General features: G+C 34.3%; 1 protein-coding gene across 1 annotated transcript in view; it reads left to right on the plus strand.

Annotated features, from left to right (window-relative positions):
• The first annotated feature begins 920 nt into the window (after positions 1-920).
• Positions 921-18,574, plus strand: part of LOC105231413 (neural/ectodermal development factor IMP-L2) — a 36,107-nt gene continuing 18,453 nt past the window's right edge. Inside the window, exon 1 of the mRNA XM_011212700.3 lies at positions 921-1,307. Within this exon, the coding sequence (XP_011211002.1) occupies positions 1,302-1,307 (6 nt within the window). The 5' untranslated portion in view covers positions 921-1,301. The remainder of the gene's footprint in view (positions 1,308-18,574) is intronic.

The raw sequence follows: 18,574 nt of genomic DNA on the forward strand, positions 1-18,574 counted from the left end.
GAAACTCTGTTCTCTTGCTCTTACGTCTTTACTAAGGGCTCGTCAAAGACTTTCCTAATAAAGTGATGGGTTTTCCATTGAAAATCTTCATTTAAATTTCATTATAACATCAATTACGACTTCATTTTGGTAATACAACGAGTATACTTTTGTGGAATACCTTATCGAAAATCGAAACCGTAACTACGCATTCTCATATTATTTGAATATTTGGTAGGCGCGAAATTCAAAATGCTCATATCTCCGATCACGCCAACGATTCACACACACACACGAATATTATCATATTTGCATATGCTGGTACATACACACATACATACATACAGCTGCCAAAAATGAGAACGGAAAAGTCAAACACACATACACAGACGTACTCACAATCTAACTGGTATGCAAGTCGGCCCACCCATGCACACACGCACATACGCATAGGTATGTATAGTATAATAACAAATACCCGCACAGTTACCACTACACGCACACAGCGACACCCCAACGCCAGAACGACGTTGCAGTCAGCAAGAAAGTTTGCGTTGGCGGCACACGGCGGTGAGCAACAAGCGTTGGCATCGTTGCCGTTGTCGTTGACAACAGCGCGGTAACCATCCCAGCAAATGCGGCGGCCATAATTGAGCGCCACCGCAAACACACGCCCGCACATGTAGGCGAAAGGCGAAGCATTCACTGCACCGCGCCGATAGGAGCCGCAGCGGCAGCGGCAGCCACAGCACAATGGCAAAAGCAATGATGACAGCAGCGGCGGAGGCTGCGCTGCTGCTGCTGCGTCACACGCTGTGCTCCATGCTCAATGCTCAAAAAACAGTAGCGATATTGAGGGATACTTGTTGATTCCGATATAAAAGCCTGGAATGCCGGAGCACGATTCGCAATTCATTTTAAGAATTTCACCGCAAAGGATGTGCTAAATCAGTGGGCAAAACACAAAACAAGAAAATAACTGTTGATTAAAAAAATATTTATACACATATGAATATCAGTTTTGCATAAAACGAAGTGTGAAAGCTTTGGATCGCCGCTATTTGTGCGTAGTGTGAAGTGCGAATTTTGTGCGAACGTACTATAATTATTACTTTGAAAAATATACAAACTGTTGTTGTGTTTATGTAAAAGAACACATAACCATAAACCAATCGTAAAAGTCAGGCCATAAAGCCACATTCTCACAGAAGTAAACATTCAACGCAGTTTTCGGCAATTGCAGAGCTTGCTAAGGATTCGCTTGACACGTTTTGAGCATTAACATATTCAAGAGCAACAAACAAATAACGGCAGAATATAATATGCAGGTATGTTTCTACACAGAAGAGTTGTTTATGTAGATTTGATTTTGCGAAAAATAAAAATTGTTTACATTTTTTCGGCTTGCAAAAAAAAGTTGTGCAAAATAAATGTTTATCCACGTTTTTGAGCTTAAACTGCAGGAGTGGATGTATGTATAGATGTATATACATATATATACATACATAGTTGAAAAAATATTAAAAAATATTTTTCGTCATTTTTCTATTTTTATTTTTTTTTTCAACAGTTAAAGTTCAGAGCCTAAATATGCTCTTCTTAGTAATATGGAAGTAATTTAATTCTGAAATATGTTAAATTTAACAACAAAAATTGCTTAGCAGTTTGGCGAGTATTGCGAATTTTCGAATTAATAATTATTATTGTGATAAAAATTGATAAAATATTTTTTTGATTTAAAAATGATCAAAAAACAATAAAATAAGGAAAAATTGGGAATCCTAAAATTATGTTCTAACTATTTAGTGAATCCCAAAATTTGAATTAAAAATTGAAGATTTGATTTTTAATACCAAAATCAGAATATATTTTTAATTTAATAATAATAAAAACGATAAAATATGGAAAAGTTTGTTATAGAACTTTACAATTACTAAAATTGTGTGCTCTGTTGGAAATTTTATAAATAATAAATTCCAAAATTCGAATTAAAAAATGAACTTTTAATTATTTAAAATCAGAAATAAAAATTGATAAAATTTTTTTTCATTTTCGAACAACTAATTTACAGTAAATTTTTCTACAAATAAATCGAATAAATATACATATGTACATATATGAAAATATTTTTTACAGAAATTACTTTTTAAATTAAAAAAAATATTATCAATGTGTAACAGAAAATACAATAAAGTGGCATAAATAACGAGTTCATCTCCAAAATATCTACAAAACTTAACAATATAACAATAAAAATTTAATTTTTTAATTTCCATTTTATTATTTCATTATTATATAATTTTTTGTAGTTGAAAATATTTACACAAAATCTCGAGATATTTTATATTTTATTTTGTTATCACTCTCACTTTTGATTTTTTTAATAACATGATCAAGTTTTTTAAAGATTTTTTTCAAATACATATTCAATACCTACAAGTCGAAAACAAAACTCACGATTTCATAGTCTAAGTTCAAACTAAAAACTTGACTAACAAGTTTACCGACGGTAACAAGATATTGTAAAAATAAAATATTCTTTCTTATAATTTTCTCTAAGCATATTTTTTTCAACAAATGGGCATTCTCTCATGCTAATTTGTTAACAAAGACCTAAAAATAGAAGTAATATATTTGCTTTTCTAATTAAATAAATATTTCATTGTCCTTAGTTTGATAATAAAGGGTGATTTTTTAAGAGCTTGATAACTTTTTTTAAAAAAAAAAACGCATAAAATTTGCAAAATCTCATCGGTTCTTTATTTGAAACGTTAGATTGGTTCATGACATTTACTTTTTGAAGATAATTTCATTTAAATGTTGACCGCGGCTGCGTCTTAGGTGGTCCATTCGGAAAGTCCAATTTTGGGCAACTTTTTCGAGCATTTCGGCCGGAATAGCCCGAATTTCTTCGGAAATGTTGTCTTCCAAAGCTGGAATAGTTGCTGGCTTATTTCTGTAGACTTTAGACTTGACGTAGCCCCACAAAAAATAGTCTAAAGGCGTTAAATCGCATGATCTTGGTGGCCAACTTACGGGTCCATTTCTTGAGATGAATTGTTGTCCGAAGTTTTCCCTCAAAATGGCCATAGAATCGCGAGCTGTGTGGCATGTAGCGCCATCTTGTTGAAACCACATGTCAACCAAGTTCAGTTCTTCCATTTTTGGCAACAAAAAGTTTGTTAGCATCGAACGATAGCGATCGCCATTCACCGTAACGTTGCGTCCAACATCATCTTTGAAAAAATACGGTCCAATGATTCCACCAGCGTACAAACCACACCAAACAGTGCATTTTTTCGGGATGCATGGGCAGTTCTTGAACGGCTTCTGGTTGCTCTTCACCCCAAATGCGGCAATTTTGCTTATTTACGTAGCCATTCAACCAGAAATGAGCCTCATCGCTGAACAAAATTTGTCGATAAAAAAGCGGATTTTCACATTTCGAACCGAACACTGATTTTGGTAATAAAATTCAATGATTTGCAAGCGTTGCTCGTTAGTAAGTCTATTCATGATGAAATGTCAAAGCATACTGAGCATCTTTCTCTTTGACACCATGTCTGAAATCCCACGTGATCTGTCAAATACTAATGCATGAAAATCCTAACCTCAAAAAAATCACCCGTTATGTTTAACACCAACAACTTTTATTCGCATTTTTTATTATTTGGCTTCCCAATCGTCTAACATCAACAGTCAGCTTCGAAGCCCTAAAAGTATGCTTCAATTCTGTACAAGCAGCTATCAATGCTGCTGTAAATGTAATGTTGTGAGAGGAAATGTTAAAATCAGCTCAGATACCCAGCACTAAAATCATTTAAAATGCATGAATTCCATATTTTATTTAGATAGATGTGATAGTTTACTAAAATGCAACGTTCACGCATTTTTGAAAGGAAAACGCTAGAAAATATAATTTGAAACATTAAGAACTTGCTAGAATAAAATATTAGTAATTTTTATCCTACAAAATAAGCTTTAAATGCAATTAATTTAAAAATTCAAGTGTATTGAACATTAAAAAATTGCATGAGTGTCCTCGGAAAAAAACAGCATTTTTTTAAGAATTTTTTTCTCATATAAAAATTTAAATACTTTATTAGAATTTTTTATTGTTACAAACATACACGATTTACAAAGAAATTCTGAAATTTTTGGAAAACAAAATATTTTAAGCTCGGCCATAGCGACGCCATTTCCGGTGACACGGTACTCGGTAAAAAGTTGCGCTCGCGTTGGCAGGATAACTCCTTACATCATCTAAAGTGAAAAAATACGTATTTTAGTTAAAACCTTAACTAAGAACTAGGACGAAAGGGAAAACAATTGAAAATTGGATTTTTGGCAAATAAAATTTTTTACAAAAAAATTAAAATTTCAGTGAAAATTTCGCAACATTTTTCTATTCAAATAGTTGTAATAGAGAAAAAATCTTTCGTTCAAGTCTTTAAGAATAATATCTCAAAGACTTGTGCAAAATTTCATGAAGATCGATTGAGTAGTTCTCGAGTCTCTCTCTCCTCGCCAACCGACGTTAAAAGCACAGTTTCGAGAAAAATGCGCTTAAAGACGTCGGTCTTGTTATGTTGTAGAACTTAATAAGACAATAAAAAAATCGAATTTTTAAAACCCGTAAGCCCATGTAAACCCTTAAAGTGGTGTCGATATTCTACAAACGAATATATACGTATAAGTATTCATAAGGCATACACATCCATGTTGTTGTTTTGATGTGTTAAAAGACTAAATATTGGTTTCTTCAAAGCTGATGCTCCGTTTTGTTAATGAATTTATTTTTTCTTATTCAGTTAATCAGTTCATATTTGTTTATTAACTAAAAATTAAACGGTTATCTGGCTGGGTACCGATTAGCTGCGATTGCACTTTCACACACACACATGCGTTCGCTTTGCGATGTGAGTCGACACATTCGCCAACTACGAATAATTGACGCACGAGATTAAGTTACGTGTAGACACGATATGTGGCTATAGAAATATTAACAAATATTATTGTTATTAATTTACATTTACTAATTCGAATAGTGTGACTAATATGGCTTTTGAATTACCCAAACCATATTGCTCATTTGAAATCTAGCCGATGTCAATTATCGACCAAAGTGCCATGCTGCATTCAATAATATGATATATGTATATATGCACGTACTTAATTGGAAGAAAAAATTCTACGAGTTATCATTATTATTGGTGGCCAACTAGTGGCTACGTGAGTTTTCCATCGTCACACAGTGGCTGCTTCATTGTGATCGACTTAAATGAGTAAGTGTGCCGGCGTTGCAGCGGCGAATGCGCAACGGGACACGCAAGCCAAAATCATAGTCTAACTGCAAAGCTACAAAAGATTCTGAAATACTTTTGTATATGTTATAGTATATACATACGTGCTTATGTGCATGTGTTTGTACATATGTAGTGAGTAGCTACAACTAAAAAAACAGTTTAGATTGGTTAGCAACAGCGTGCTCATTGCAACCAAAAGTCAATTATTCGTGGACAAATGTGGACGTGTTGGGCGACTGCAATGCATCGCAACGCACACATACAAACGCACAAATCTACGCATATTAATATGTAAATTGATGCATGTATATTTGCTTGCAATGCTTTTTTTCCAATCAAAAAGCTGAAATGGAATTTCTTGCCATTGGCAAATTGCAGTTTCAGATGTGCAAAAGCGCACGCAAAGCACTGTGCAAACATACAGACATACATATTATACATATGTTAATATGATAATATTTGTATAAACATAGATGTATGTATGTATATGCCGTCATAATTGGCAAATGACAAATAAGAGTCAAGGCGCTTCGAGTAGCAAAAATTAGTAAATACTTGTTTATTTTGAAGAAAAAATAAATTAACAAAAATTTTGAAACTCAATAACGCTACAGATTCGAAATTAAAGCTACATGTTTTAAATTGTCAAAAAATGTTGAAAATGTTTTCTAGAACAATAAAATTTCTCAATATTCGCATAGAATATGAGTAACTCCATATACTACTGTGATCAAATTGAAAGGTGAATTTTTGATTTATACTCCGCGTATTTTTCGAATCGGTAAATTTTTTTTCTGTAGGTTGGTAGTACTGTTAGGGACATCTATGCTAAATTTCACGTCAAAATATTTTTTAGTGTTCTCTATATTTAGTATTCTAATTCTTCGATTTTCACTATGTCTGAATTTATTGAAGAAAGAAATGCGATAATGCACCATCTCATACTGCATTGGTTATTTGTGATCGTTTCGCCACATTTTCAACTAATATCGTGCTGCAACCACCGCAATCGCTTGATTTATCTTCGCGTAACTTTTGGCTATTCAGCAAATTCACATGACCACTCCGAGGATACCGTTTTGATTCAATAGAGGATATAAAAGCTAAAACGAAGAGGGTTCTGATGGCCATCACGATGGAGGATTTTTTTAAGTGCTGTGATGACTGGAAAATTCGTCGGTATAAGTGTATTTCCTCGGGAGGGGGTTACTTTGAAGGAAATAAAATGGACAAAATTCAACTTCCAATTTGATCACAGTAGTATGTACATATGTATGTAAAGTAGGTGAGAGAAATGTTCTCCGGATCATTGTGAACAATTTTGCCTAAGAGACTATGCGTCTAGAACTGGCCGTAAAATCGTTGGCTCGATACCGGTTTTAGACCGTTTAGTCTCCTAAAAGTTGATTTGAAAAAATGTGAAACTTTTATAAACTCTTCACTGACAATTTCAACTGAGTGTAAGGAGAAGATAATCGAATTTCTCTCTTTCAGACTTTATTATTATTATTATTATCTATTTGAGCTGTCATTTTAGTTTAAAATGGTGGCTACAGGGTAAATGCTCCGGTTCAAAATTTTCAAAAAGATTTATGCTCGATGAAAAAAAACAAAAGCATGATCTCAATGTACTTAAATAAGGCTTGTTTTAAAAATTGATATCCAAAAAGTTTTTGCAAAAATGCAATTTTGTTAAATATTTTTAACGAAAAAATTAACGCTGATGTTTGTAAAACAATAAAGAACATTAACTATGTGGTCCAATCAGAACAATTTCTTCGGTGATTATTGCTTAAGGTAAAATTCCTTGACAAATTTCTTGAAAATATCTCGTCAAATAAAAAATACTTTTCACACAAGCACTTTATTACGATCGTTCACTTTCTATGGCTGTATGCTATAGTGATCTGATATCGGTTCTTACAAATGAGCAGGTTCTTCCGGAGAAAATGCAAAATTTCTGACTCATATCTCAAAAGCTGAGGGAACGGATAAGGTTAAATCGGCTCAGTTCGTGACGTTGATCATTCATATACATAAATATATGGTATGTACATATGTATTCTATGTACATCTAACAGGATCTCCAACGTCTTCTTCTGTGTCCTTCCCAAGGTATAAAAAACTTAGAAAATACTACTGATCAAATTTTAAGTTGATATGTGCGATAGGAGGATATCGCCGAACCGGTTAACTGACCCTACATCTTTGACATTACAGCACTTTTTTCAATACAATTAAATATTGTTTGTAGATCTTTAAAATGGTCACTGAAGTGTACTTTAAACCAACTTTTTTTAAATTTGAAAAAATTATCATTACCCCTTAAGCAAAGTGATAAGTATCACCTAAAATTAACCGTTTCGCCCTCTGTTAGTAGAGCACTGTACATGTGAGTTAAAGAAGCCATATACAAACATAAAAAAGATCACGTGGTTTTAACTCTTATTTACAAATATTTTTTTTTTCAATAAATATAAATATTAACATACATACATCCATATGTATTTATGTTGTTATCGAAGCCGATACGCAAATATCACGCAACAACAAGCGCGCCTACCGCCTCACGCATACACATAGTCACAAACACACACACCGAAAACATAGGAGGAATTGTGCTACCACACTCAACCGTAAAGGGGCGCGGCGCTATCAGCGTCGTCAACAGCCGCAGCGTCGGCAGTCGCAACAGCAACAATAGCAGCGGCAGCGATGACGAGGTCACATTCATAAATACGGTGAGACGAGCCCCCAAAATCAATTCGTTCCCTGATTGAGCAACGCAGCGCTTCGTTCGCATACAAACGGCGGCAAAGGCAAACGCACGCATACACACACATACACGAATACATACGCTCGTACCGACATACTCACAGCATTTGAATGGCTCACGACGTTTCGTATAAATATTTGTGCACACCTTCGTGTTTACATAGATACATCTGTAGAATGCGTTTATATGTGTTTATATGTATGTGTGTGTATACTTGAGTAACGTTATCTACAGAGCACATAATCGTGCTTCCCAGCGGCTCAACGCTAGCTTCGTCAACGCTAACGAATGTGTTTTTATCGAAAGCTCGACTCTTTGACGTATAATGTTGCCTTGCTATACACATACTCATGTACATATGTATGTGTGCGCGCGTACATTTGTGTATGCATGACGCTGTTCGTCGCTGCTGCCGTTGACCAATTAATATGATGATGCAAATTTAGTAATTATGTATGTGTGTGTTATGTGTGATGATGCATTTGTGTGTGTGCGACTGTGCGTCTTATTCGTAGAAATTTGTATATGTACAAATGTATGTATGTACATATGTACTTAATTTATTTGTTTTTATCTATGAGCAACAAGCCCCCTTTTTGCCAATTAAATTGTTTTTCAAATATGCTACAATAACAACGTCACGAATTTTGTTTTGCACAGTGCGCTACACAGTGGACACTTCCGAAGAATTTAATGGCATAAAATACCAAGAACGAACGTTAACTTCGGATGCGCCGAAACTATAAAACCTTTCAGAGTTGCATTTCTAATGATCAAAAAGGGTATAACAGTTATTTTTCTTGATACTGATGGGTCAGCTTGCTCGGCAGCTATATGTACATATATTGGGTAGTCGAAAAAGTATTTTCGTATTTATTATAGTGTTATAGGCAGTATAGCGATCTATACAATTTGTTCGGATTTTGCAGTGCTGCCTTAGATGATGCATATTCATTTTAAATTTCGTGAAGATAATTTGACAAAAAATTTTTCCGTATTAGAAGTAGATTTTGATCGTTCAGTTTGTATGACAGCTATATGCAATGAAGGTCTGAATTCAATAATATGTTCGAAGACTGCCTCTTGGACAATATTTCTTGAAAATATCTTCTTAAACAAAAAAATTTTCCTTGCAAGAATCAGTTTTTGATCGTTTATTTGAAAGCCAGCTATATGCTAAAATGGCCGAATATCGACAGTTCCGACAAATGGGGAGCTTCATGTGTACAAAAAGATATATATCAGGTCGATCCTCAAAAGCTGACGGACTAGTTTAGTATATACAGGCGGTCTCCGACATTTTTTTCTGGGTTTTAAATTTTTTTTGGCAAATTTAGTATATCCTGCTAAGTATATAAAAAATAGAATGTAAGTTCCATCTATTGAAGCTATCGCTTAGACTATAACCGATTACTTAAACTACTACATTCTACGAAATGAAAATAATATGGCCTTATTCAGAGGCCGTATTAATCACTTTTCATCATTACTCAAATTTATTCAAGATTTTAGGTTTGGAACTTAGCTTTCCTATCATTTTTAGTAATCGGTGTGCGACTTTGTTAATATTAAGGTATTGCGCCTAATTGTAGGCAAATAATTATTATTTTATTAAACGCTAAAACAAATTTAGAGATAGAAGAATTTAAAAAAGTAGTAAAATGTTTCAAAAATATATTAAAAAAATGTTATTTTTCAAAAATTCTGAATTTTTACCACTAAAAACAGCAACCAATTTAGCTCTGTTATCATGTCATCTCCACTTTTCACATATAATTGCATAGTTCGCAAACACTGTGCGCTGTTGTGTCTTTCTTATTAGCCTTCTACTACCATTGACCTCGATCTCGCGGTTAAATTCCTTACCGACGCCACGCTATGATATACACATACTCTCTTATATACATACAAATATAACCATATATGTGCTCTTGCATATAATCATATCAATTTCTATTGTCTCTGCGCATGAGTCATCAACGCGAGTTCAAACGGTAGTTTGTAGCTACATGTATACATATGTACATGCCGCTTCGTTTACCTGTAGAAACGCTAACTAAGCACCTCCATAAGACCTGTGCTGGTTTTCATGCGCTCCGAACCATTTGAAATCCGAGTGACTGCACACAACATTGGATTTGCTCTGTTTGCCACTTAGGTAACCGACTGACTGCTCTTTCTCGAAACTAACCCATGCACTTGCATACATACATACGTGTGTTTGAGCGGATAGAGACGGTTGACGCTTAAAAATTCACACCTTGTTTCACACGATTGCGTTAACATAAGTTATCGCTAATAGTCTGACAACTTAAATGTGTGTATGCATGTGTGCTTATATGCATACATAAGAAATATGTTTGATTGTGTGTAAACGACAGTGTTTTCGGCTTCGACTCAACTCGACTTGACTTGACGCGACTGGAACGCATTGTCACCTTCATTCAGTTCGTTCCCTCAGTGTTCGCTCTACATGGGTTTTTATCTAAGTAAGTAAATATGTAAGCATGTGTCATATGGCTATACAAATTTGTAATTGTATGGGTGTGGGTAATTCAGACACATTACGGGGGGTCAGGTTGCAAGAGTATCAGCGGCTTTTGTTTGCTCTTCATTTTTAACATTTTTATGACCACATTGTATACACACATACACATATTGGTCTTTACTGAAATGAACTGCATGTTTCAAGAGCGGTCGGTCATGTTAAATTATTTATGTATGTATGGGTAATTTTTTGCTTTTCTTCTCTGCCGAATTGGCTGATGTAATACAGTGTCGGAATTATAGCAGACGTCACAGACCTCCAACTACACACCGTTGAGCGGTTATCCACGCGTCTACCCTCATAGTTCACATAGCGTCTACAGGTCGGCTTGGTAGACACCGTCTTCATATGCGATAGGGTAGGGAGTACCAATAGCGCTCTTATATGTGAGCACAAACAATGACATGTCGGCGGCAAATCATGCGGAAATGTCCACACACCACATACCGTAACATATGTACATGAGTACAAACAAAAATAGGCGGCTAAATTGCATTGTTGAACGCAGAAATGTTGTAGTTACGATTAGGTTGAAAACGAAAGTCATTGTGTCATTGCTCGCTATGAGACTTTAACTATGCCACCAATGATTTACTCATAAGCGTTTGCGCTGCTGCCATTAGAGCATTGTCACGTGAGTGGTTTGCAGTGCCATTCAGTTAATAGGAAAAGTACTTGACGGCAATAGTGCGCGTGTTTGCCTAAGGCCCTCGGCTATTAGGTAGGTGCATAGGCAGATGGTGGAAAAATCCCTTAAAATTCTTGATATTTTTAAAATGATTCAGAATATGCTGATGTAATTTCCAAGTAACTCAAAATAAGCAAGTATGTGGAGAGCATGGAGAGTTATGAATAGGCGAGAGAAAATATATAGTTTGCTGTTATTGAATGCTCACGAGTATAATGGAAAAAAATATTGCGTACAATGTGATAAATGCTTAGTTGCTGTAGTTGTTGGAAATCAACTAGCTGAATGCCACTTTTGAAATTTATGCAATACTATTACAATTTATTCTTTATTCTAATATAATAAATAATTTACAGTAACAGCCTAAAAAGGCAATTTTTGAGAATAAAAAAAATATTTTTTCAATTGCTGAAAAATTTTAGGGGTAGATTTTTGGATATTTTGGCAGCCAAATACCCAGCAAAATTTTTAAGAAAAAAATAAAGGGTTACATGAGTTTCCTCGGGGAAAAAACAGTATTTTTTTAAATTTCTTTTCATGTAAAAAATTAAATATTTTATTAGAATTTTTTTTATTGTTACAAACATGGTCCAAAAAATTAAGAATTTCTTTGTTATTATTCTTAATTTTTTGGAAACCAATATCTTAAACTCGGCCACTGCGATGCCATTTCCGGTGACCCTCGGAAAAAGATGTCCCCGCGTTGGCAGGATAACTCCTGAAAATCGTATTTTTGGCAGACATTTCGCGAAATTTTTTTTTCAAATAGCTAAAAAAAATATGTTTGCGAAAATTCACTCCAGTTGCCCCCGTTAAAATATGTTTTATATTTTATTAAAATAATATATTTTATTATCAAAATTTGAAGTAATTTTTATTATTACTAATAATAAGTAAAATGTCATCAAATTTTACAATCAAATATGTTCTCTCTTGCATTTTCACGTTAGTTAACAGTTTTAGCAGTTGCTGTTAGCATGTACTGTTGACTGCGCTGTTGAATACACTGTTGGCGTGGGCAGTAGGAAAAGGTGAATTATTATTAGATACAATTTATTTTAGTTACATACATATGTATATGCAAAAAATCTTTGAAAAAAGATATCTTTTGAATAAAAAATATCTTTGAGTGTAAAAACACATTTTTTCGTAGATATGTTCATAAGAGTATATCGTCACCTAAAATACAAATAACGCAATTTCACTTTGCAGAAGATTGCAAAAATAATAAAAAGAAATTTCAATTTTGGCTATGACTTCATTATATCTGGTAACAGAAGCTTAAAATTTTATATGTATGCATATTCAGCATGATAATAATGAATTAAATCAATAAAAAACTCAATTTCAACTTATTCGATTTACCATTGTTTTGCATTTTAGCTGAATATATTTAATTTTAAATTTGCATTAGCCACAATACTACTTCAATAATCAGGCAAGCATTGAGAGCTATTTCATCACATGTTGTATTTTGCATTGGTACAAGAATTTATATATGCATACATAAGTGCATATATAAGTTATATATTTAGCATATAACATCAATTTAATGCCAACTCATCGGAATTCCTTAAATTTGCATTTAACCAGCTAATTGGAAGTCTATTAAGAAATTACAATGAATTTTGCCTGCGGGTATTGTGAAATTACAATTTTTTGAGTCTAAACGTGTTTCTAATTGTAATGTCAATTATAATTAAAATATTTCAAAATAACCAATTAGATATCAAATTAATTAGTCCTCACTGTCACATGATATGTAAATACTATGTGCATATGTACGGTGATTTCAATAACCCTTTCTGTGATACATACTTGGCAAACTACACGTGTACAAATGTTTCTTGGAATCATTCACGGAAATTCATTCACCTATACATGTATGCATTCCCCTAATTTCGTTCATTAATGTCACACATGTATGTGCGCATAAACACGTATGTTATCAGCTAACAGAAAATGTTTAAAATTCAAATCAAATATGCCCAAGCGGATCCAATAGTGTGTAAGGCGTGAATCATCGTATTTATGTATGTATACAAATTGACTCAATTTAATTTTTGCGTAGACCAAAAACGCGTAAAATTATATGATACAATTTTTTTAGTTTGAAAATTATTAAATAATTATTATTTTTCTATTTTTATAAGCTATAAAATGTTTATTTAATTCTTATTTATAATCAAGTGAATTTTATATGAATTTTCAATATAGCAATAATAGAAAAATATTTTTAAATCTAATTGTTTACAAGTTGAGTTTTTTAGTAATAACTGCTCAAACTTTTTCATTCAATATATTTTTATAAAATATATTTTCACTCAATTATATAAGATTGTTTTACTAGGGAGCGTGCTTTTTCTTCACAACTTTATATTATAGAATAATTTTAGATACAATTTTGTTTGGGTTTGCTTTGCTTTCGAAGGTTTTCCTATTTATGAGTGGTGTTGCTTAAAATATTCTAAACACAACGTATTTTAAAATTCGAATATTCGAGAGTGAAAATGACAAAAAGTGAGAGAAGTTCACAATAGCATGAAATCCATTGGACACTAAAGATGGAATATTTTTCCTTTTAAATATATTTTATGGGCAAAGGGAGGGTAGTGATTGAATTTGGAAGGGTTTGAAATTAGGGAATACTTTATCCCGATTTCCGGTAAAAGTACCAGTCTTACATAAAAAAGTTGTATGGCAATGTTTTCGGAATAGAAGAGATATACAACTTTTGTACGAACAACTTTTCCATATAACCTCAAAATTTATGTGAAAAATTCAAAAATCCAAGTTTTTGTGTTTTTATTTTTATATTGTTTACTTTTTTTTAAGTCAGTAGGCTTTAGGTTTGTTTAAATTTTTTCTTACTATGGTATAAAAATATATATATTTTTCTTCTTTATTGGCATAGACACCGCTTACGCGGTTATAGTCGAGTTTAAAACCGAGGGTTGTGCGCTGGGTTTGGGACCCGCCACGTAAAAACGTCCCCGATGAAAAGGAGATAACAGCTTCAGATTAGAGACCACCCTTTTTTTCCGAGATGAAATATTTCAAAAATTTTTTTTTATTTAATTTGTTTCATAAATTTTAGTTTAATAATTTAAAATATTTTAATTGTAAAAAATATTTGTTTTAATCTTTTTTTTTAATAAATCAAAAATCATACTCCTCAATATAATAATAACTTTAAATATTTTTTTGGTCAAAAGGTTTCTTGCTTAAGTCTTCTGATTTTCCTTTCCTTTATTGTCCATTCCAGAACAAAAAAATTTTAAATCCTTAATGAGAAGTCATAATAGCTGTTTATTACCATAAAACTATTGCAGATTTGAACACCGAAATTTTCTTTACATATACACACGTACATACATATGTATATAAATGCATCATTGGGAATAAATGTTCAAATAAATGTCATGAAAATGTTCCATTTAAAAATTCTATTTCAGCTGAATTTCATTTTCCAACTTTATTTCGCTGAATTTGCTGCAACACGAATGTTCTTAGAAAGAAATTACAACATTGTAAGCATCATTGTGTATGGATTCATAAGAAAGAAATGCATTTATGTTGGTGTTTGTGTGTATTTGTCAATGAAATTAATTGCTTTCGAATGTTTTGCAGCCAATATCACACATACAAGCATGCATATGTATGTATATACATATGTACAAGTGTGGGTATATAAGTATAAAAGCAGATAAGCAATTTACTGACGCCAGCTTAAGGCCGTTATAACGACTTGTGCCGATCTAAGCTAATCCAAATCCATACATGACAAATGACTCGAGATCGACTGCCGACGGTCAGCCGGCAACAGCGGCCAGGATGACGTGAAGAAATGCATGTCGGCATGCTGGCACACAAGAGCCGCCAGTGAACGGCTCGCCAATGAGGCTAACTGCCTTAACGTGCTGTTGCCAAAAGCCCGCACACACATACCTATGTACATAACTACATACGTAAGTACATATGTATATGAATAGTTATACTCACGTTTCAAGCGGCCTCTAGCTGCCGGCGCAGTGGGCTATCTCCAGGTGGCCACGATGGCGGCAATTTGTGCGCATAGCAACAGGCAACAAGCAACGAATCACCGGCAAACGACAGAACAAATGCACATACATAAGTTTGTACGTGCCATGTATGTAGGGGTACCGATGTTTGTGTGTACATGCCGCCGGTGGCTTCGCCGAAACCTGTTAACACAACAGCAGCTCCGGGGCTTCCATTCACACTTTTTTGTATCTTTGCTCATTTTTTGCTTTGGAAAATTATTCGAATGCAACGAATTGAATTGACCAAGTGGTACGTGTGTGTTGCACTGCGCTGCACGAGATTGCGAGCCGGTCACAGCGCATACCTTCGCCTCCGGCAGCACTCGCCAACTATTTATTAATGAATTGAAGACGAAGCGTCTTCTTCGAGCGAGTTCATTTCTTTGTAGCGCTTAACATTTAATTCATTTCATTTGAAAGTGTTCAACTTATGTTTATTGGTGTTGTTGTTCATGATGCTTAGGGGACTTTTGTAATGAAATCCTGTGTCACATATTTATCAGCGATTAACTAAAGGCAACCGATCAGACGGTAAAATTCTAAGAAGCAAATATTGCATCTTGTGAGGGCTTTTCCGGCACCGGTGCATAGAACTTCCAAGAAAGCGGCCAGTCAGTTAACGGAAAATAAACTGATCGTATATACATATGTACATACATACCATATACATATGTACATCTATATGATCAGCCATAAATGCGTATATGTGGGTGTGTGTATATGTTTAGCTCCTGGCCAACACATTCCAGTCTGAACAATTGCTTTTAATCCGCTGAGGTCAAGCTGTTTGATTGGCCAGCGCTGCTGCTTGTTCGACTGCGTGCGGCATATGGCACTTCAAGCGATATTCAATGGAAAATTTTCAAATAAAATTTGACGTTAACGTGCTCTAACCCACGTGCTGATCCTACTACCTTTCCATTTGTGGCATAGCAACAATTTTCTTCTTTCACTTTTTCCCCTAATTACGCTGCAGTTGCTATGTGGCTTTCATTTTTCAAAGCAAATTACGTTTTTTGGCCCAATAACTGCCCTTAAAGGTATGCACATATACTACTATCGTGGGTATGCTGTGCTTGTGGTCACTTTTGGGAATGTGGCTAACAAAATTTTTATTGACAGTCATGTCAAGCGGCATTTCATAATTCTGCATGTATGTTATATGTGGGTATGTTCGCTTAAAGTACCATTAAGTGCATAGCATTGGCGTGAGTCATGCTGTTAGAATGCACATTAGAGAGCGCTTATACATATCGTACTTATGTACATATGTATATACTTGTACGTATATCAGTGATCAATTATCAAACGGTGGCATGATTATAGGCATCGTAGGAGTATTGCATGGGATTTACTATGTAATGGCGAACAGTGTACTGTGAGTACTCATAAATTCGGTGGTTGTCTGAGCCAGCTTCTTCAAACCCTGGGCAGGTTATATTAAGTTTGATGCGAAATTTGTTACACTTAGAAGGAAATGTCAGAGACCCTATAAAGTACATATGTAGGTATACGAATGATTAGCGTCACGAGCTGACCCGATTTAGCCATGGCCGTGTGGCTTTACGCGTACTGGTGCCTCAGTTTTTGAGATATTTTTCACATATCCCATTCTCCAAAAGAAGCTGCCCATATTTGGTCACTATAGCATATTGCTGTCATACAAACTGAAAAATCGAAGTCAAGAGCTTGTTACAAAAACTTTTTTATTTGACAAGATATCTTAGCGAAATTTGGAATGTATCATTATCAAGCAATTTTTTATTTGATTCAGATACCTTATCAAATTAATGGACTTCGAAATGTTTGCATTTGTTGGAGAGTACTCAATGTTCAATATGATCAGATTTGCATTTACTCGTGCGGTGGATACTACAGGGTTTGTCCGGAAAGTAATAGGACTGATTTTCTTCCGCTGCGAGTGTTTTCAGAGCGGGGCGCGAACCGAATTAATTCGGAAGAGGGCGTTCCTAGCTAACAAACGAGCGGTTGGTCAGTTGTCTCCGAGCACCTGGAAAGTCCGGACAAACATTTTCGGGCGACGTGATTATGTGATTGTTGAAAGCCGAAAATACAGCTTTGTTAGAGGAGAATCTGAGACGTTTGATATGATCAAGTAGGCTTACCCAGATGTTGCTTTAGTAAAAAGTGGTGTGTTTCGGTAGCACCAGGCTGACCTTCACATGTGTGTGATTTATAATTATGAAAACTGGTCATATGACGGCGAAGACTCATACAGCTATGTTTCTATTAACCGGTAATATCTAAGTAGAAAATGTTGTACATACTATATGTATAGCTTGAAACTTAAATTTATGTGCATAAGTATGTATATATTACTTGTGAAAACATCAGGCGATATCTTAGCTATTTGCGGCGATCAGGCGACATCATTGGCTAGACTATTGTCACAGGGCCTTGAGAATTCCATTGATACAGATGCCTAGGCAATTTAAATATTTTGAGCAGTTGTCTAATTAAACTATGCCTACTATACATAAGTCGTTCTGGTACACATTACAATTGATCCTAATGTGGATTAGTTCTTTACTACCTACTAATTATTGATAATTGGTTTTAAATTTCTTAACAAATATTTTCGAAATCCAAAATTTTAATACAGCTTCTAAAAATTATTACAATTTTTTTTTTTTAAATCCGTATTAATTTAATTTTACACCCCGCTTGTTTATTATTCCACCCCTCGAAGAAACAAGTTCCTTATTAGTCTATCCTCAGACGGATTTACGACCGGGTTGCATAGGAAATATCGAAAATCACCTCATTCGGTATGTGAAGGACACCTTGAGTTCGTTAAACGCACATAACACAATTTAGCGGTAAATCGATGTATGCTTGCGTTCACATTAATATGCTGATAAATGAGTTTCTTTTGCAGATTTACGGTCTATTTACATATAAATAACCGAAAAGTTGGTTTGGAAATACATAAATAATAAAAATATATTAAATAAATGTTATAAATAGAATTTCGCTCATTTTTTGACATTTTTTTCTTGGTAGAAAAGAAATGTGGCTGTGTCAACTGACATTGGGGGGATCGTCGATTCGTCATTGTCAGCGCTGATGACGTGTGCTGCACAGACCGAAAATCCGCTAATAAGACTCGTTTGCATATTTTACTCTCATTCGTTTTTTTTTGTGTTTGTGCTTAAAGGGACTATTTTAAGTGGCGCGATGTCATGCACGTTT

This window comes from Bactrocera dorsalis, chromosome 5, assembly GCF_023373825.1.
Source record: "Bactrocera dorsalis isolate Fly_Bdor chromosome 5, ASM2337382v1, whole genome shotgun sequence".
Taxonomy (NCBI): Eukaryota; Metazoa; Arthropoda; class Insecta; order Diptera; family Tephritidae; genus Bactrocera; species Bactrocera dorsalis.